Below are 21100 nucleotides of genomic sequence, written 5' to 3'. Positions count from 1 at the left end.
CGAATTACGCTTGACGCAGGCCAATCAGATTGTTTGGTGTTGTCTCTGACGGTTTGAAAATTGTAGGAATATGGCATCGTTAGGTCGTTTAATTTGCTAAAAAGAAAGGCTTGGATGGCCTTGTAAGGGCTTGTTGTTGTTCCTGGTATGTTAGATATTTAATCCTGGGCTTACTTTAACAGAATGACAGTTTTGATATAAAGACATGTGACTAGATAGCCTACTAGCTGGCTAGCCTGCTAACTAGCTCACTAGTCCAGTCTGTTTCCACACGCTACACTACGCCACGCCCACCCAAAGCAATGAAAGCGTATCGCTATGCTAGCTTGTATTCGTACTGTAAGAGAGCAGGAGACTCTCAGAAGGGTATAAGTCACATCTCGTTTGGCAGCCTAATACCATAAACTGGCCTAAACCTTTTGCCTATTAGTTGTTATAATAAACTTTATTTATCCAAGGAAGACCTCAGGCTTCTTGTATTTATGGTTGAGGTGAGGCAAGCTCAACAAGTGTCAACAGCCACAGAAGTAAAACATTTTAGAGAAGACATCATCTTACTCTTATGAAAAGCCTTTTCCTTCATCTAATCACACCAAAATTCAATTAAGTTTTCTTCATTTACATTTGACCATACTGATAATGGAAAACTAAATTGTTCCTAAACCAGCTACCCACTTTAATAGACATTATCAAGTGAACCAGCTTGGCTAGTGGTTTGCTTTCTAACCCTGAAAATGAATCATTGGTTTAACCACAGAATATGGCTTACAAATGCCCATTTCAATATTTCAATGGTCAGCAGCACAGTTGATCAAACGCTCTCCAGGTCAGCTCACCTTTTCTGGCAGGCTGTCCTTGTCCAGGTTCATCAGCCTCTTGAGGAAGCCCGGATCGGCCAGCAGCTGCTTGGCCACTACCCAGGTGTGTTTCTGCTGCAGCAAGATGCAGACCGCATACATCACAGTCAAGACCAGGTCTGGTGGGTTAGTGTAGACCCTACGAAAAGGATTTCAGACAAATGTTCTACAAGTTCATTCCAGAAGTAGTACAATGTTTACGGACAATCCCTGAACGTGACTGAGAATGAGTTGTATCAGTGACTCTCTAAAACAAAGGACTGGGTGAAATGTCACAAGCACTTTAAACTTGCCTTATCTCTGAGATGTCATTTTTGTCCAGGCTATCTAGGGCTGAAATGGCCTTCTCCAGTAGAGGCAATGCTGTATTCAAATCAGCCTGGGCCTCCTAGAGTATAAAATATAACACAGAAGGCCAGCGCAGCCACATGCAAATAAGCATGACAGCACCGAGAATGAAATAACAATACTTACAACAGCTATGGGGTTTCAGAAGAACGTGGCAAACCTGGGCGTAGTCCTGGACTATTTGAGTCTCCTGAGCCATGACGCCCTCTTCCACTTGAACGATGGCTCTGACCTGCTCCACAACATCAGCATCTTTCTGAAGCTTCTTCATCAAAATTTCTATTTCCTGTCCAATACAACGAGATCACCCATTCAACTCAAGCTAACAAACTAGCTATATGTGCTATTAAGTTTTCAAAAAGAGCATGTGTAATCGTTGTTGATGGTAAGAACAAGGGCACAAACCTCTGATTTCTCTTCTATTCCATGGCTCAAAGCTACAAGCTCCTCCTTCATCACAATGACAAGAGACGTTGTCTCTGACAAAATCGTAAGTCCATTTGTGTAGCGATTTCTTTAGAACAAATAATAAAAAAAAAAAAGTGTATTATTCAAACACATTCTGTGTCTCTGTCCTGCGACAGTCAAGAGGCGTTGCATCTAACGTCTGATTTTCGTATTTTTACTGGACACCTCAAAGTGACAGTACAGTGAAAGTGCATACACTTTTGGTCAGCACCTTCCTGTGAAAACTGATCTGCAACAGCAACAGAGAGAAAGGCAGTCCTCACCTGATGCCTTGCAGCTCTCCCTCTCTGGAGCGGAACATCTTGGTGAAGGTGCACATGAATTCACTGAAGATGCTGGGCACCACGTAATACGGCCTCCTGGCCTCCTGCCGGTACTGATCCGCCATCTGGGATACGCTGTAGTGCATGTCTACACAGGCACAAGCCACTTTGTCCTGCAGGCCCTGACAATAAGACAGCACAACACAGTCACATCACAGACTATGGCACCATGTTATAGAAACACATTAATATACACATCACAATATCAGAACATATAACAAAAACATGTTATTGGTTATAAATATAACTACCCATATCAACATATATCCTCATTCTTATATAAAGTGGGTTATTTGCTCACGTTACAGAAAACATTTCGTTTTCTGCATGGAATAACTGTAACTAAGATCTCTCAATCTCAATCCCAAACACATTCAAGTCCACACTGTTGGCGCCACAGGCGTACCATGCCTGGGCAGTAGAAGTCTGCAGAGTTGATGAAAGCATTCTGGGCCACCTGCAGCAGGGACTCTTTGGACCACATGCTGTACCAGTCAATGTTGCAGCAGCCCAGCAGGGCCGGGTGGGCCCAGCAAAAGTGGCGCAACCGTGAGCCCGCTGGGCTCAACGCCAGAACAATGTGCAGATGCTGCCTGACTTGCTATGGGAGACATGAACAAACACAGCTAGCTGACATGCAAAATACCATTCAAAAGTGACACCCCCGCAGCAAAAAAAGACCACTTTGCAAACATGAACCCCTGGACATTAAAGCAAACAATCTGCACAATCTGTATTGCTTTGAAAAACCTTCATAAATGCAACAGGAAGAAAATACTGATGAGGTCTTGTAGTGTTATTTTGCAAGGCAATCTACCTCTATGAAGAGGGCATATGCCTCCTCTCTCTTCTCAGAAGTGTCATCCTTTGTCTTAATCTCAGAGGTGATGGTGTCTCTTTCTTCATCGGTAAAGAGACCAGGGACATCTCCACACTTCAGAAGACAGTCCAGATCCGTCATGACAGACCCCTTGATAACAGCACATGTATCAAACAGGAAACAAAAGACACAGATGAGAACTGTGTCCGGCAAGCTGACATAATAAAGCAGATATCAGGTCTGAAAATGTACACCCATACAGCCACACACACACGTACACATATATTCAAACACACAAACACACACACACACACATTTCAGCCAACCTCGAGTATTTCGGAATCTTTGATGAGCAGCACAGTGTGTTTGCGCTGGATGCCGGCCCGGTGGAACACCTTCTTCAGGTCGTCCCGGAAGTCGGAGTAGCTACAGTTGTGGGAGACGGACAGCCGGTACAGGTGGCACCCAGCTAGGTGGCACGCCAGCGTTACACACTCCTCCCTCCCAGTGCCATCAAGCCCAATCTTGGCAGAGAGGGGAAGACAACAGGCTTCACTACACTCAATCAATGAGATCAATGAATTAGGATATGGATGAAATTCATCTATCCCTAGTGCTGTTAGTCAATTCAGGCAAGTGAATAATTTATAAAAAAAATGTATCCGACATTATATTCAAAATATGAATACAACTGATTTATTGTATACTGCCAAATACCCAGCCTTTTTCTTTGTTTAAAGTATACAGTTCATAAACTGATGACACATTGCTCCAAACGTATTTGCTATGATTCACCAGCATCATGTGGGCTCCATGCTGGCGGAGGATACGAGCAGTCCGTGTGATGTGGTCCACAGCCTCTCTGAAGAACAGCATTGGGAACTGCAGCAGGGAGAAGACAGGGACAAGAGGCAGCATTACCACAACTGTTAGTGTTAGTAGAGGAATAATCGAATTTACCGCACGAGAGGATCATGCATTTTGGAGCGACACCTATTCACAATGTCAAGCACTTTCTGAGCTTCACCACGTAAATTCGATTTTTTTGTATTACATATATTTCTTGTAAATATCCTGTATAGTCAGATTTTGTATATTATATTATTATATGGCAATGACAGTACGAGCGTTCTGATTGGCTAATAAGTAGTCATGCCAGCCGCGTATTGCCCTCCTCACCGGTCAATACGGATCCGTATTGCCCTCTGACGACATTTTCAAAATGAGCGAAAGCGATCAGTCTGTTTTACTATTCAGACGAAAATGAAAACATCAACAGCCAGAAGGAAATTCAGAAGAAGCTCAAATTTGTTATTGAAAGTGATGATGAAGATTAGAAATTATAGTTTGAATCACCTGTGTTGTTACTTTAAATTAAAGCCATTTACAAAATGAAAGGAGAGAAAAATGCCACATAATAAACAACTTACTAACCTTGACCGTTCGGTCATGCTGGGAAATATCAAACTTCGGCTTTGATATTTCCCGGCATGACCTCACTCTCGGTTAGTAAGTAGTTAATATTATTTAATGGACGAAGTGCATTTTAGATATCATGCTTTTAGCTGCAGTGGGTATCTCAGACACACTAATCTTTGATAAACAGATAAACATCCCATAAACAGCTGCTTGTCTGAACACTAACTTAGAGCACATACTTAGAGACACACCTCCGGGACCCTCTACTGGAGCCTCCCCACACACCCCACTGTGCCGTTACTCCTGTGGGCTCTCACCTGAGATTCACACCCCACTGTGCCGTTACTCCTGTGGGCTCTCACCTGAGATTCTCACCCCACTGTGCCGTTACTCCTGTGGGCTCTCACCTGAGATTCACACCCCACTGTGCAGTCACTCCTGTGGGCTCTCACCTGAGATTCTCACCCCACTGTGCCGTTACTCCTGTGGGCTCTCACCTGAGATTCTCACCCCACTGTGCCGTTACTCCTGTGGGCTCTCACCTGAGATTCTCACCCCACTGTGCAGTCACTCCTGTGGGCTCTCACCTGAGATTCTCACCCCACTGTGCAGTCACTCCTGTGGGCTCTCACCTGAGATTCTTTCTTGCAATGCTTCTTGCGGCAATTCTCCAGGATGGTGATGATCTTATTTTTGTCCTGGAAGTGCTTGTATGAGCGGGAGCCGGGAGGAATGCTGGCGTCCTGGAAGTCTCCAAACGTCACTGGCTCCTTCATGAGAGTCTCTGCTGTACAGAACATCTGGGGCAGGAACAGAGGTGGGAACACTGCTGTAAAGAGGAGGCAGGAATGGACACAGACGATGGCTAACGTCCACGTAGACAATCAACAATAGTTAAAGTGTAGAGAAGAGGACTACTTTAAAGTTGAGCTGAAGCTCGTTGGCGAGGATCTGGTAGAAGAGCTTCCTGTCTTGGTCCTCTATGAGACGATCATGGAACACACGTGAGGCCTCATGGGCAAGCAAGTTAACAGCCGTCGGCACTGACCTCAGCTCGGATTCATTGGTCTGCATCAGGCCATGGACCACCTAGTAGGATGTTTCCATAGAGTAGTATTATTCATGACTAACTGTAATGTTTTAAATGGCTTAACTTCACAGCATGAGACATTTTAAAAAACACCACTTACAAGAAATCACTACAATCTTTGTAACATTTAATTTAATTATTTAGCAGCGCATTCCTGAAAAAAGCTACCAAATCCTGTGATTCTACTTACATATATAGCACATACTTGATTTTAGTAAATGGTTTTGTGTGGTATATGGTATTAGTGGTATATGGTATTGTATTGTCATAGTAATGACTGATGTATCGTTAGTATAATTATTGGCCACCACTAGTAGCTGCAGTGTGTGCGCTCCTGTGATGTGTCGTACTTTGGACAGGTCTCTGAGGTTGAATGTGTAGTGGTATTTGGCAGGCGTGGGCAGCACGGTGTGGCACATCTCCGTGTAGACAGCGATGGACGCCGACACTAGTGGCTCACGGCACATTCGCGCCTCCTTACAGAAGTCCTTAGAGCCCAAGAACTTCCCCAATTGAACCTGTTGAATAAGGTATGGTAAGCAAAACAACACGTGTCCTCAAGATGTGGGTGCATGTGTGGGTGTTTACACTAACAGTCACTACACTGTAACCCCTCCCTTGAAATTGCCTCATTCAAAATGAATTGCCTCAAGCTACAATTCTGGTTTTGCCAGTCTGAAATTTTAATAACTGATTTGAAAGTGAGATGATGTATCTTCATTGGTAAAATTACACAAAAGAGGCCACTTTGAGAATAAACATGGCATCTGAGAAACACTGAGTTTCATACTGGCAATAGTGTCTACACCAGATAGATTCATACCTGGAAGATGTGCTGCATGGTGTCATAGGATGGGTGTGGCAGGACCAGTACTGAGAAATGCCTGAGCAGCCGCCTGCTCAGTTGCTGACGCCCACCCCCAGGGGGAGCACATGCCGCACAGAAGGTCACATCCTGTATGCCCTGAAGCAACAATGGCAAAGGGGTTGCATGTGGGAGCCTGTGGGAGCCTCATAGAGGACATTTTCTATTTGACTTGAGGCTTCAGGAAGTTGTTTGCTGGTCAAGATGTATCTCTTTGGACATGCTGATGTCCCCAGTCTTTCATAATTCAAAGGACATTTGAGGTTCTTATTCACAAATAATTGTAAGGGTAGGCTGTCACCTCCCATAAGACAACTTGAAGTAAGCCAGGAAGGACTCAACACACACTCCTCCTCACTTGATGTGACTGAGGCAGAAACAGTAGCATGCCTGATGCTTTCATTTGAAAGGATCTAGATAATGACCTGCTTAAAGAGACAGCAGCCTAAGTACCTTCCAAGTGAATGTCTTGGTATCATGAACTCCCTGGAGCTCGATGAACTGCCGGACCAGCTCCATGGATGGCTGATCACCAGCGTTATCTGTGACGGGCATGTTTATGTCATCCAGAAAAAACAATACCTGGAGACACAAAAAAAACTCGGTTTAAAATTACTGTTCGAGGACATATGAATTAAGCAAAACAATCATTTGAAAAAAGGCCAATTCATTTTTATGTATTTTTTTGTTAATGAACCTTCTTTTTTTTGGGCGCACCCAGTAGATTCTTGCCCCTCTTGCTAAGGCTTCGCAGCACGTGGGCTTGTATCTGCGGGGGCTCCGTGTGCGCGGTGCACTGCAGGGTCTGTGTGAGGATGCCCGTTTCCACTGGGCTTCCACCAGACTGCTGCACGCTATTCAACCTCCCAAACAGAACAGCTGTGGAAAGACAAGACCACACATAAGTCGAGTAAGAGCAGTTAACAGTGATTTTATAAAGGTATTTCTCTATCCTTTCTGTACTTTGGGCAACTCGGCTACCTTAAACCCTTGCAACTTGACTACACATATTTTGTGCAACATTTCAGGGTGGTTATAAGTGTGTGTGTGTGTGTGTGTGTGTGTGTGTGTGTGAGTGAGTGAGTGAGTGAGTGAGTGAGTGAGTGAGTGAGTGAATGAGAGCAAGAGAGAGAGAGAGAGCGCATCTGAGAAAATCAGGCTGATAACTTTAGCACCACTAAGCAGAGGAGAATGGCAACAAGGCAGATAAGTAGGACTTTTAAGAGGAAACTCGTACCCATAGCTCCAATTACATCAGGGGACTTGTCACCATCTGTTAAGTCAGCAGTAAGGTGAGACACATCTTCCAATATGCTGTTACAATAAGATCAATAAAATAAATTGAGTTAGTCCCAATGAGTTGAGTTAATTCCAATGTGCTATATGTTTATTTTTCATTATTAGTAAGGCAAGTTAACTGTCCCTCCATTCACCCTCCTGTGTATGATCTGTTTGAAATGTGGCCTATACTGGAATATATCACCTGGCTGTTTTGGCTTGGTGATGCAGGAACACTTGTCCAAGAATAGTTGATGGGTTTCCGATTTCCTCTTGATCCTTCTGTAATTTCTTAAGCATGCTCTCAATCAGCATTGACTTCCCCACCCCTGATTCTCCTGTTGTTTAGAAGCCCCGGGGACAAACAGCACAACATGACCTATTGCATAATCTGACTCTTTACACATTCACATGCAGGAAGATGGCCGTGCAATACCTGTGAGCAGAACTGGCTGGTTGTGCAGCAGCAGCAGACTGAGCAGGAAGGAGTAGCGGATGCTGTCGATGTTGCTCACGTGCTCGCTGCTCAGGCTAAACTGTTGGATGGGTTTTGCTTGAAAGGAAAGAGAGTCATGATGACATGCGGCCAACATGCTCATCCCTGAGGAAGAGCAGACACACACACATTTTTACCCTCAAGAGCAGTTCCACTTGCGAGACATTCTCTTTCAAAGATTAAAGACTACCTTTGCGAATGAGGCCGTCTGTAGTGGGAACAAGCTCTTCCCAGAGCCTGAAGGCATCGGTCTGCATATCTACAAAATAACTGAAGAGTGTGTGATTCCCACTGGGGATACTAATGCCTTTAATGAACAAAAAACATGCAAAACTTCATAAATAACAATTCAGGATAAAAGACAGTGTTTCAATCTGAAACAGCAACACATTTACTTCAACTATATGATAGTAAATTGTAAAGAGGGGGGCTTAAAGACACAGGAGCACAGGAGAGTGTTTTAGACAGAGGGTGAACAAAGATAATGTGGAAAATAATGAAAAATAATGTGTTTTTGGAACTAAAACTAAATCTATTCTAGTAGACCCCAAAAATAAAATTATGAACATTGAAAATGAGGTCCTCTTTAAAGAATGAATGTACCGTGTAACACAGTGTAACACATCATCTTGGGTACATGTAATTATCTTGGAAAAGGCTAAATAAAACTACACAGTAGTAGTTACATCTCAGCATACCATATTGATGGCCTCCATTAAATAACTCTCTGAGCAAACTCTGAAACTCCTGTGACACTTTCGTCAGGGGGTCACTCTTTTCTTTGGAGGTCATGTGAGAATCGTCAAATCCATCCACATGGTGGAGGACTCCACCAAAGGCCCAGGTGTAAGCAAACACATACAGCTTCCCCAACAGAGACGTCAGCTTTTCTGGATACTTCTGCAGGAACCAGTTACACTGCTCTATTTGTCTAAGGGGGAAACTACAGACACAAGGAGAAAATGTATTCAAAAGTGGTGAAAAGTGGACAAAAGTGGTGAAAAGTGGAGAAAGAGAGGGAGATTGTAAGGAGGGAAAACAGGAGGCAGATGAGAAGAGGAGAGCAAGGAGGCTGTCTTTATGAACTTGAACCTTGTTTTTGATGTCTCACTGTGGCAGCCTTTTGCTTCAGCCTTTTGCTTTTGCTTCTTGGGAAAGTCTGAAGAAGGTGGAGGTTTATCTTCATTTGTACCTATTTCATGAAAACAAACACAAGAAAGTCATGCCATGCAAAAATACAAACCCATGTGTGATTCTTTCACCATACCTAAACCATTGTTCTTATGCAGCAGGTTGAAGATGGAGCCCAGCAAACTGCACAAGGTCATGACTAAAGACATCTCGGGGACGGGGAAGCTTAGCAACTTCCGGTGCTTGTGCACAAACGCCACACCGGGGCCCACAGAGCCATCAAAGAGCTTCTGCAAGTAGGCGACGCCCTGGTCCTGCAGGGGGTCGGGCAGCTCAGAGAGCCAGCGCCTCACGTACAGCTTCCACGTCATCCCTAATGGATCCTGCTGGACAAAATATACCTCTTATGTAATTTCATCTATACTTGATTACTTAAGCTTGAATATTCATGTTGTAACATGATGTATTCTGGATTAGGTCTGGACACCTGTTCTTACATGTGTACTTCTCTACTTATGTGACAAGCTGGTAAAAGCCCATGATAAATGAATAACTTGGGTGTTTTAAGTGCATTGTACTCAAAGTGGTTCGGCAACTATTTAAACAGGTTCCCTAACAGTGTAACCATATTGATCGTGTGCAGATCTCTATGTAACGGCTGAAAACACACAGTCTATTCACTGTATAATACAAGACAGCCACTGAAGGCCCAAATGGACAGCTGTACCACATAGACCATAGCACAGCGGCTGATGGTGGCAGGGGTGGCATGGCTCAGTGAGTCGACTTCAAAGATGAAGCTGAGTCCCTCAGGGAGGATGATCCTCTCCCCGTTCATCAGGCACATAGTGCGGCTATCGTCCAGGGCTGTGTTCAGGCTCTCTACCCACTCGCTGTCAACCGGACCGTCCATAATAACCCAACGCCACTTCTCAATGTCATGTGTTCCTGAGCATCACGGGGGGGGGGGGGGGACGACATGTCAAACATGTTTTTAGAACATACAAGCATTTCAAGTGCATCTTTTGTGTGTGCATGGACCAAGTCCTCCCTTTAGCGGGGAGCAGTCATAGGTCATAGGTCAGTACCTTGATAACTATGCCTGTTGCCTGTTGGCGCCTGGGTTACTAAGCCGGGTTCTGTGTCATCTGAAGTAAGTTCCTGAAAGAGAGTTTAGGAGAAGAGGGGAATCACCGAGTAGGTTGTGTGGGTGCTCAGTGAGCATTCATAGCAAGCTCAGTTCCATGGAGCAGCAGAAGTATTCCACCCCTCAGGGGCGACACACTACAGAAAGCTGCTGGGCCGGTTTGGTTTGGTGCTATTTGCATAGTTATATGAACAAACAAGGTTTTCAAGTTTTCTGTTTTTTATAACATTACTACATTCGATAATCGTGTGCGTAATTCATCCACCAATACAAATGAAAAATAAATTGGGGTGAGAATGTTCATTTATCCCTTTTAACTGATGCTCATGCCTGGTTATTGCACAGCTATGGACTCACATTTGAGGATGTGCGAGTTCTCTTCTTCTCCACCTGTGAGAGCTCTTCAGCGTAGGTCCTTACGGCCGAGCCTAACAGGCCGTCGGACCACTTCAGGGTGATGGGGTTCATGTGACCAAAGAGCTCTTCCAGGCCAAAACACTTTGCGTTAATCGTGAAGCAGTCCACATTCACACTTGTAGCCCTCTGTGACAACAGCCCAAAAAAATACGACACACCGGAAGTGTTTAATTCGTATGTCCATTATTATATATAGAAATAAATATACAAATATTACATAAACATAAAAATGACATGAATATTACATACTACATACACAAGCATACGTATATCTAACCTGAAACCCTGTACCCTTTTTCCTCTTCCCGAGGTCAGGCAGCATGTCTAGAGCATGTTGCAGTATGAGTCTGATTGTGGTCTTCCCTCCTCCTGTGGGCCCCACTAACATGACTCCCACACGGGCCTGTGTCACACAGGAACATATTTACAGTTACCACACAGGTAACGTGGAACTGCCATTTAAGATACAAACATATTTGTCAAAAAATTCAAATTCAAAGTAAATGAACAGAGGATATCAAAACAACATACAGGCATTAAAGTCTTAAAAAAATTCACAGCACCATTGGATATATTGTTGAATTATATTTTAACATTCAACATTTGTGTAACATTATGTTTATGAATTAATGCTCACCAAAATCTGACTGTAGAGCTGTGTGACTTTCTCTGCTTGACTTGGACAAGGCTCCAGGCCTAGAATCTCTGTCACTATGGTGATGGCCGTCTAAAGGACCAAAGCATTCCATTAACGCAATACATTTTAGTTATGAACTACTGGACATGTGTTCCTATCAGCCAATCTGTTACAGCCCTTATCCTCTTCTCTGATTACCTCCAGTTGAGGAAGGACAGATTTTGGAGCCTCGACACCTGGAAACAGGTCCTGCATGATGCTCTTGAAGAGGGGCACATCTTCAGGGATGAGCTTAGGTAGGTTGAAGTCTTGCAGGGCACAAATAAGGATGGAACATTCTTCCTCTAAGCTCACCCTGATGATGAAAAAGAATACTTTTGTAAGACTGAGAGGAAATTGTTCTGTCTTGGATCTTCAGTGAATAAAGATACCAATTCAATAGTGAGTAAAAAAAAACATTTGCTCACGACATAGAGGCTGGTTTCCTGTGTCCAGCAAGTAGCAGAACAGACTTGATTGACCTCATGCTAAAGTCATAATGATCCTGTGTTAGATCACAAAAAGGTCAGGTAACGGTTAAAATCCTCTAGATTTTAGAGGACAAACACTTGTGAATAGTATAATACAACCCTTTAAACAGAAAAGACAACCTGCAGGGACAGCTGTTTGCTTGCAATTTGGTAGCAATGGACGATCTTTCTGGAGAGAGTTTTGGCAGATTTGAATCCCTCCGAAAATAGTATGATTTCAGCAATGAGGTCGAAATGAGGCACCATCATGGCCATGGGTCGAAGCAGGATCTTCAGGTTGTCTGGGAGCTCTACTCGACCTCGAAAGCTGACAAGAGCAGTGATGGTCAGTGTTCAGATTTAATTTAATGCAACAACAAAACCAGTTAGGTTAAGATGCAAACAGCAACTCTGGGTATATTCAATTGTTTTGCGAGGGTAAGACTCAATTACAGAATAGCATGAATAGACGGCACGTGCTCTGTAAGAAATGTGTGATGACTTGCATATATTTCTCTGTGAGAATAGACTGGCTACTCAATCTTTTAACAGGAGTTTTCATAGTTGCTAGCCAAGAGAGAAAAGGAGTGCTGGGACCTACCTAGGGTTCATGGTAATGAAATAACCACATGAAGCATTCAGACGTATATCTCTTCCCTCAAACATAAACCTGCATTCACAGAGGCCAATGCTTAAGGATCTTATTTTATGGAACTAAAATGCTACCAGCTAAAACTACAATGGAACCATTTTTATCAGACAAAACCATGCACTAAAATTGAGCAAAACTGTTGTGACTTATGCATACCTCAGACTGTGGCTGTTCTTGGCTGCCTTAATTGCCTGAAGCTGGGCAGCGATGACCGAAAGCACCTCCACGCTGATGCAGTTGAACTCATCAAAGCAGCACCAGATGCCAGACTGCACCATGCCAGAGAACAGCCTCCCCATCATCTGCCCACAGATAGTTGATTTAAATAAAGTGAAGCAGTCACTAGGCCAGATGTGAACAAAAGAACATTTCTCCTCACCTTGTAGTCCAAACTAGCTGCGCAGTTCATGACTAAGCAGAACTTTCCCAGGCCCTGTGTGTCAAAATAATAACAGCTGACATAACACATTCCAGAATGTGTTTTAGTGTTGAGAAAAGCAAATCAAGTGAAAGTAGTTCCCTAAAACACAAATGCCACACCTTTGCCAGGTCTTTCACAGTCTCAGTTTTCCCTGTGGCTGCAGGTCCAACCAGCGCCCCCCCTAGGTGCAGACTCAGGGCTCCGGTGATTGTGAGCCAGCAGCGGTCAGTCAGTGGGGTGATGACCAGTCGCGGGGAGCAGCCCTGGTACTCATACCCATAGGGGAAGGAGGCCTTGGCCTGCACCACATAGCAGACCGAGGTGGTGTCATGCCAGTCATAGAGCAGCTGCCTGCAAAGCAGCACAAAGGAGAATCAGTCAGAGAGCCATGACATCCCACTCATCACTACAGCACAATCAATTAAACAGGCTGTCGCCCTTTAAAGAAAACAAAGTTGCCTTAATTTGAGGGCATAGCATTACATGAATAACCTATGTGACTATGCAAATACAAAAGTGGACCACTACCCATTGGTCAGTCAGTGGCTCTGTCTATTACCGAACACTTGTGCACTTCGAGCACTGACTTTCAGTGCTTAGGGCGTTCACACTGACAGAACCAGCAGAATTCAGGGCACTAAAAGTACCAGGATGGCGCATTGCAAACAGTAAAAAAATGCAGTGTAAAACGATGGACACTACTCGCCCTAAACGGTCGCCATCTTGGCTACGTAGCGGAAGAGGAGGAGCCCTTTAGGCAGCTTTTCAGTTTGGAAAGTTGGCTGACTGATGCCTCGCAAATCACTTCAACCATTATTGCTGGTTACAATAACTGTGTTATCTGATAGTACAGTGTCTATTTCTCGGTAACTTAAAAAAATCTAAGCGAGAAAACGGCAAAAAGATGTACATTTACATACAAAACACGACCGTCAGCTGAGTTTTGGTCCGCCAACTTTGTTTAAAATTTCCAGTTGGCCGGAGAAAGTTGGCGCCCAGATTTATGGGTAAAAGTCTCGCACATTTTCGTCAGTCTGAACGCACTACAGATGTCAGTGCACTGTATTGCAGTGTACTTCGTAAACTGTCCGGTAATAGACAGAGTCAGTGGTGAGGGATTGTTGGGTGGAAAGTTTCTGTTTAAGAGGCAAAATGACGGAACAATCGACAAAACTAAAGTTGTATGTCGAATTTGTCAAGTTGAATTTTGCTATCACAGAAGCAGCTCGTCTTTTAATTATCACCTTAATGGAAAGCACCCGACAGAAAGCAGTCCCAGGTTAGATGGTCGCCAACCCACACTCCACGACTTCTCTAGGAAAATGACCAGTCCGCGAAAAGGTTACCAATGCTGTAGCAGTTTGGGTTGCCAGTGACTGTCGGCCTATCAACATGGTTGAAGACGGTGGGCTGACTGAGGTGTTCCGAATTGCTTCAGGGGACAATTCTTATGATTTACCGTCGAGGGGCACCATTGTGTCGGCCTTGTATGACGGCGAGAGAGCACGAAAAAAAATACCATTAAACAACAGTGTCTAAAATACACGTAGTCTGAAGTGATTAGGCTACTAGTTAATTTATAAGATGTAGTCTTTAGAAGAAAAACAAACTTTTAATCGTGATTAATGAATTTCAAAATGAGAGATTAATTAGTTAATTTTTGTATCTATTGACAGCCCTAATAAATAGGCATAACAGACAGATCATGAAAATAATATCCTATCTTGTTCGAACTTTACAGTGTCATCAAGTTGAGGCGCTCGGTTAAGGTTTAGTCTGTGGCGATATTAGCGGAAAAATTGAGAAGTTTCTTAAGCGAAAGAATGACAGCATTGGTAATGTCATACTACCGAAAACTACAAAAATTATGCGTAAATACAACCCTGATTATATTAGATTTGGTTTTGTGAATGGAGGTGACGACACAGGGCGCAGTGTGTCGAGTGCGTTTTAAAGCTGTCTGAGGCGCTCCAACCTTCGAATCTGAATCAACATTTGGACACGCGACATCCAGCACTCACATACAGAACCAGGTCCTGGAAAGGATGAAAGGTAGCCCGTTCCTTTTAAAACAAGTTAGACGAGTCGACGGACGTCAGTGAAGCTGCATTAGTGCTGTTTTTGTGTGTGTTATCATTGGTGGTATTCTACAAGAGGACATGCTTTTCTGTGGAGAGCTACCAACTCGAACTACTGCCCAGGAATGCTCGGTTCTATTTATGTTGATAATAGATTGCAGCCACAGATTTAAATCACTATTTCAATTATTTGAATCATTATATTGACCTATTTGAACCTATGTATTTGAACATTATTTGAACCTACTTGTTTGCATGTCTGAAGCATCACCTATTTTAATTAGGCCTAGCTGAGTGGTCTTGTTTGCATGTTTCATCACTTGTTTTGAGTGCATGCTATCTTTTGGGTCTATTCTGGTTTTATTTCCTTGCTTGTTTGCTGTGGACAAATAAGCCTTGGCCTACTGCACTAATTTCCTTCCTTCTTTTGGATAATCAATCCCTTTTGACTGAAAATGCTCTTATGTTGTTTTCTGGTGCACAATACAATTTTGATTGCAATATCTAGAGGAAGATTTTCTTGTATTAATGTCTAGGCTCCCACCTGTAGCAGGTGCTGATGTTGCTCTTTGTGACACATAACAATCGCTTATTATTAAGAATGGAATATAGATTAGCTAAAATAAGCGGGGTGTCTGTTGGGCCCCGACCTGTTACAAATATATAAATATGAAAAGGTGGGCCTCGGAGTAGAAAAGGTTTGGAACCCCTGCCTTAAACAATCCCTCATTTGTGATGGTAGCAGGACATTCACACCATTGCGAGCATCCAAAAAGTAAATGAGCCTCTACCACTGATGTCAACAGGAAAATTATGCATTATACATTTGATGATCAGTTGTTTTGTTTGTTTGTTTTTTACCCAAATGCACTTCCACTTGAGTGGCACAACCAAATTGTAATCTGATCAAACCGCATGTGGCACTTCCAATTTCCCTCTATAAACTATGGTACCGGGTAGATGCAATGTACCATGAACTGTACCAGGTAGATACAATGCAGACATCATTGAGATGCTCCACCTGCAAATTAATAGCAAAGCAAAAAGAGTCTCAGTTGCGTCACCTCCTCCACTCGAAGTCTTCAGCACTGGAGATGTTGTGGTGGATCAGGTGGGAGAGAATGTCTCGGCAGTGCACCAGGATGGTGAACAGGGAGTCTACGGTAGCCTGCTGATGGCAGGGCAGCGGCTCAAACACCAGCTTCATCAGGTCATCAAGGCTGCCAATCACCTGCTGCTGCACCGCCATCAGCCCCTCCTGCTGACCACTGCTGCCACTCAGACACTTCTCACAGTCCATGCTGAACATGATCTGAGTCTGAGTGAGAACGAAGACCATAGAGGGAAACACAGCAAGGGAGAGAGAGGGAGTGAGAGAGAGAAGGCGAGAGAGACAGAGAAAGCCAGACTAGGACAGAGTGAGTGAGACCGAGACAGTAATACAGTATGTATCATATGTTCATGCTAAAATAAGGCAAGTTAAGGTGAGGTTCATCTTCCCCAACTCACTTACCACAGTGAGCACAACTTGCCCGGGATGGGTCAGAACCCAGCTCCTGAAGTCTGCAGGGTTCCAGTCCAACACAGCCAACTTCATTTGTCTGAAAACATCAAAAAAAAACGGCACTGGAGTTCACTCAGGTACTATCACATGGGCTACCTCACATTCAGTTTGTTGCTAGAAAAATCCTCACCGTTTAACTGAGTTGTACATGGCTGTCTCCACGTTTCCCATCCACTGCTCAACAGGCCCACGTATCTGAACATTTCTAGCAAATCAAGAGCAACAAAAATAAATTGCAGAGTTACATTCAAAGTCTTCAATAACTGAGCCAGAGGGAAAGGGAAAGTAAATACTTTCAGTTGTATGAGTAGAAGAGTATTTCTGTTCTTAAACGATGGGCAGATGTTTTATTTTACTCATCAAGAACAGATTTGATTATTATTCTCTGTTGTGTTAAACAGCTTTTCCGTTAATGTACTTATTGCTGTTAACTATGTCTCTGTACAAGTAACCTATCTGTAAGCGAGACTACCAAACTTACTTGGGCATAGTGACAATCTCCCCTTCCACTGAGTGCAACTCAACCAGTACTGGATGCAGCATGGCCTGATCCTGCATCTCAAAGTGATGGATGTTAGAGAAACATTTCACCAGATAGGGCTGCAGAAAATTCCAGAAAAAAACCGAATCAAAGAATACTGACCTACTAACCTTGTTTCCACAGAATTTGTTCTCCATTTTTTTTACACGTGGTTTCACAAAAAAAAATAGGTGTTTATATAGTATATTATTAAATAGTACAGCACCTGTATGACACTGAGGTTCCTACTCAGTGACAAAACCTTAATAAGTTCTTCATTGCTGAGAAAGTAGAACCTTGGGAAAATGGTTCGCTTGGACTCCAGATAGTCCTGTAAAAAATAAACACTTAATAAATGTCTATATGTTTTATGAATGTCAATACAATACATCAACATACATTCAAGCAAAAATGCAAGAGTGGTTCAGGGGCTTTAGGTGGCTGTTCACAGCACCTCCAGACACTTCTGTATCTTCTCCAACTGAATGTTGTTGTTCTGAAGGATCTCCTGCACCCCAGGGAAAGTACCGTTCCTCAAAGCATTTGGGCACTGTTGGGTTCTGAGCATCAGTTGCTTCCAGGCCTTGTCAACCTCCCCAAATAGCTTGGTCTCCTCTGGAAGCTGTCTGTTGAAAGACGGGTGAGGCTTTAGGTAGATGCAAGGATCTACAAAGCCTGCATGCATGCGTGGATGCTTCCTTTCACTTGAGTGTAAAGTAAAATACTCATACTTTAAAAATACTTTTTTCTACGTATTGGCACCGGTTAGCTGACAAACCTTTGGATTCCCCCAGCTGAGAAGATGGGCTCCAAGTAGAGCCAATGCTTCTGGCACATGGCCCATTCCCCCAACGTGTTTGAAAACTGGTTCAGTTTGCGTTCCCACTCATCAATCAGACCCTGCCAGCATCACAAGATCAACAAACACAGTTAAATACTCTATATAATACACTTAAGAATCACATAGCAGAAAATGAAATCATATGAACAACACTTAACACATCAGTATGACAATCCAAATTCCAATACTTCTTGGAACTATATTGGGGCATATGTGAGTACTATATCCTATATTCCACACAGTGGAGTTTCTTTCCTTAAGCTGACAATCAACAGGTGTCCACAGTGAAGCCATGGCCATAGAAACCCAACCGTGAGGAATACCTTGATTGGCTCAGCGTAGCGTGACGACTTCATGCTCATGATGGTGGTCCGGCTCTCCTCCAGTTGAGCCATGACATCGTCAGCTGAGGCGATAATCTTCACAGTGCATGTGTCCAAGTTGTGGGTGATGAGACGAAAATCTGTGCTCTCCCACAGGTTGATGACCTTGTTCAAGATACCCTCAAGGGCGGCCTCATGTGTTGCTGTGGTGGAGATATCGCTAATCAATCGGCTGTACTGCAGGATCTGAGGGAGGAAGGCTGTCTTAGTTCCAGTTTCATGGCTTTATTCAAAAGGCTGAGAGATCAAATCTAAACACCTAGGCAAAACACTCTAAAACATGAGACAAGATTCAAAGGATTCCTTGAAGTGTTAAGAAATATTTTCCCTCTGATAAAACAAAATGTGTTGGTCTTGTTTGTGTAGAATCTATAGGCTTTGTTCACCTTCAGATCGAGCAGGTCTCCCAAAGTAAAACCCTCATCTGACACAAAAAAAAATCCAATCTTTCTCTGGACTTCCACTATGTGCCTTTTGCGAAGATGGGGATTGCGCAGGGCAACAATGATAGGCAAGCAGAGCTTAAAATCTCCCAGTTTCTGCTTCAGGTGTGGCACTATGTCATTTTCAGGTAGGCCTGGAAAAGAGAAAACTGTGTATATACTTTGTAGCTATCATGAACCTAATCATGTCCTGTCAAACCTACAAGTTTCCAAAAAAAAAGCCTGCTCATATATATACAGTGGGGAAAATAAGTATCTGACCCCCTGCCGATTTCGCAAGTTTGGCCACTTGCAAAGAAATGTGTGATCTATAATTGTAATAGTAGCTCTATTTTAACACTGAGAGACAGAATATCAACAAAAACATCCAGAAAACTGCATTTTATAACAGTTATGAATTGATTTGCATTTGTCGCGGAAAATAAGTATTTGAACCCCTAGCAAAACATGACTTAGTACTTGGTGGAATAACTCTTGTTGGCAAGCACAGACGTCAGACGTTTCTTGTAGTTGGTCACCAGGTTTACACACATCTCAGGAGGGATTTTGGTCCACTCCTCTTTGCAGATCCTCTTTAAGGTTGCGTTTTCAAAGAGAGGGAATGAGGTTCAAGCCCAATATTCCACGGTACATGGCCCCATCCATAGTCCCCTGGATAAGGTGGAGTCGTCCTGTACCCTTGGCAGAGAAACAGCCCCAAAGCATAATGTTTCCGCCTCCATGCTTGACGGTGGGGATGGTGTTCTTGGGGTCATATTCAGCATTCTTCTCTCTCCAAACGCAGCAAGTCGAGTTGATGCCAAAGAGCTTGATTTTGGTCTCATCTGACCACATCCTGTCTCCCAATCCTCCTTAGAATCATTCAAGTGTTCATTGGCAAACTTCAGACGGCCCTGTACATGTGCTTCCTTGAGCAGGGGGACCTTGTGAGTGCTGCAGTACTTCAAACCATTACGGCGTAGTGTGTTGCCAATGGTTTTCTTGGTGACTGTGGTCCCAGCTGCCTTGAGATCATTCACAAGCTCCCCCTGTGTAGTTCTGGGGTTATTCTGCACCTTTCGGATGATCACCGATACCGCACGAGCATGGACGGATTAAGAAACCCCCCCCCGCGAAAACAAAAATTGTGCGTCCGCAAAACACGCACGCACACACACACACAAACACAACCAATGTGTTGGATTTTACGGTCGAATTAGTTACTTTGGCTATTGTATTGGGGAAGTAAACAGGTCAAAGTTTACTCTGTAACATCCACCTTCGGTGAGGTGTGCACTGCCCTGCTATTGTTTCTGACATTACATGTGACAGGGCAACAGCCGAGTGATTCTTTTCCAACTTGAAACGAAAGACCTACATGAGGGGCAGCATGGGGCAGGAGAGGCTGAATGGGCTGGCTATCCTGTCCATTGAAAAATCAAATCATGCATCACCACTTTTATGTTTGAAAGGCGTCGTCCGGCAGGTGTAGCCTACTGTGCCTGCTTGTAGGTCTTGACTTTCAGATTCTGCGCCTAAACTAGCTATATCGTATCGTCTCATCACATGATCAAATAGAGACTTGACATTGGACAACAAGATACATATTACCCAGCAATCATCATTGCATATCTGTATATGACAAAAATAACAAAGAAAATAAGAAATTATTAATTTAATTTAATCGTTTTTTAATAGTTTCTATAGTGTATGTAAGATAAGATAATAAGCATACAGTATAATTTTGTTATAGATTGCTACTGACGATTCCCCCTAAAAATGATGAAAACCATGACAGAGACAGGTTTGCCATTTTGAGGGGATATATAGCATAAGGTATCCTGAGCAGTCCCAAAACGTTATGCTTGATCACTGTCGCATTAATCTAGCTTTTTCTAACACAGCACAGGTACACTCAATTAAAGCCATTAGCAAATGAATAAAATACACCTTTTTCAACCACAAATAAGAGATACATAACAGCGACTTCACACAGAGGCTCTGGCCTAGGGGCCCCCTGAGCTCATGGGCCCCTGGGCCTGGGCCCGGTAGGCCCGTTCGTTAATCCATCCCTGCGCACGAGGGGATATCTTGCATGGAGCCCCAGACCTAGAGCGATTGACAGTTGTTTGGTGTTGCTTCCATTTGCGAATAATCGCACCAATAGTTGTCTGCTTCTCACCAAGCTGCTTGCCGATGGTTTTGTAGCCCATTCCAGCCTTGTGCAGGTTTACAATCTTATCTCTGACGTCCTTGGACAACTCTTTGGTCTTGCCCATGGTGGTGAGGTTGAAGGTGTGAAGTATGATTCTTTGGACAGGTTTCTTTTATACACGTCACCAGTTGAGATCAGGTGTACCTTGTTAGGCCTAATGAAGACTAATCTGTGTGCTTCTTGGGCACATAACTGGTCT

General features: G+C 43.5%; 1 protein-coding gene across 1 annotated transcript in view; it reads right to left on the bottom strand.

Annotated features, from left to right (window-relative positions):
* The window catches only part of LOC105895702 (dynein axonemal heavy chain 6), a 45442-nt gene that overhangs the window by 15381 nt on the left and 8961 nt on the right, over positions 1 to 21100 (bottom strand). Inside the window, exons 20-62 of the mRNA XM_042709678.1 lie at positions 18651 to 18841; positions 18205 to 18450; positions 17819 to 17940; positions 17495 to 17666; positions 17267 to 17371; positions 17002 to 17120; positions 16651 to 16725; positions 16470 to 16557; positions 16018 to 16274; positions 12998 to 13229; positions 12837 to 12890; positions 12614 to 12759; positions 12407 to 12475; positions 11947 to 12133; positions 11764 to 11840; positions 11495 to 11651; positions 11297 to 11386; positions 10937 to 11062; positions 10600 to 10785; positions 10184 to 10256; positions 9823 to 10043; positions 9232 to 9478; positions 9057 to 9156; positions 8663 to 8907; positions 8155 to 8271; positions 7905 to 8069; positions 7674 to 7806; positions 7428 to 7504; positions 6888 to 7069; positions 6644 to 6772; positions 6149 to 6289; positions 5676 to 5843; positions 5154 to 5324; positions 4868 to 5035; positions 3612 to 3698; positions 3143 to 3340; positions 2814 to 2966; positions 2403 to 2597; positions 1937 to 2118; positions 1611 to 1719; positions 1366 to 1491; positions 1151 to 1245; positions 837 to 996 (exon numbers count right to left, since the gene is read on the bottom strand). Coding sequence (XP_042565612.1) covers positions 837 to 996; positions 1151 to 1245; positions 1366 to 1491; positions 1611 to 1719; positions 1937 to 2118; positions 2403 to 2597; positions 2814 to 2966; positions 3143 to 3340; positions 3612 to 3698; positions 4868 to 5035; positions 5154 to 5324; positions 5676 to 5843; positions 6149 to 6289; positions 6644 to 6772; positions 6888 to 7069; positions 7428 to 7504; positions 7674 to 7806; positions 7905 to 8069; positions 8155 to 8271; positions 8663 to 8907; positions 9057 to 9156; positions 9232 to 9478; positions 9823 to 10043; positions 10184 to 10256; positions 10600 to 10785; positions 10937 to 11062; positions 11297 to 11386; positions 11495 to 11651; positions 11764 to 11840; positions 11947 to 12133; positions 12407 to 12475; positions 12614 to 12759; positions 12837 to 12890; positions 12998 to 13229; positions 16018 to 16274; positions 16470 to 16557; positions 16651 to 16725; positions 17002 to 17120; positions 17267 to 17371; positions 17495 to 17666; positions 17819 to 17940; positions 18205 to 18450; positions 18651 to 18841 — 6341 coding nt within the window. The remainder of the gene's footprint in view (positions 1 to 836; positions 997 to 1150; positions 1246 to 1365; positions 1492 to 1610; positions 1720 to 1936; positions 2119 to 2402; positions 2598 to 2813; positions 2967 to 3142; positions 3341 to 3611; positions 3699 to 4867; positions 5036 to 5153; positions 5325 to 5675; positions 5844 to 6148; positions 6290 to 6643; positions 6773 to 6887; positions 7070 to 7427; positions 7505 to 7673; positions 7807 to 7904; positions 8070 to 8154; positions 8272 to 8662; positions 8908 to 9056; positions 9157 to 9231; positions 9479 to 9822; positions 10044 to 10183; positions 10257 to 10599; positions 10786 to 10936; positions 11063 to 11296; positions 11387 to 11494; positions 11652 to 11763; positions 11841 to 11946; positions 12134 to 12406; positions 12476 to 12613; positions 12760 to 12836; positions 12891 to 12997; positions 13230 to 16017; positions 16275 to 16469; positions 16558 to 16650; positions 16726 to 17001; positions 17121 to 17266; positions 17372 to 17494; positions 17667 to 17818; positions 17941 to 18204; positions 18451 to 18650; positions 18842 to 21100) is intronic.

The sequence above is a fragment of the Clupea harengus genome, chromosome 14 (assembly GCF_900700415.2).
Source record: "Clupea harengus chromosome 14, Ch_v2.0.2, whole genome shotgun sequence".
Lineage (NCBI taxonomy): Eukaryota > Metazoa > Chordata > Actinopteri > Clupeiformes > Clupeidae > Clupea > Clupea harengus.
This window is presented reverse-complemented; position numbering and strand designations above follow the sequence as displayed.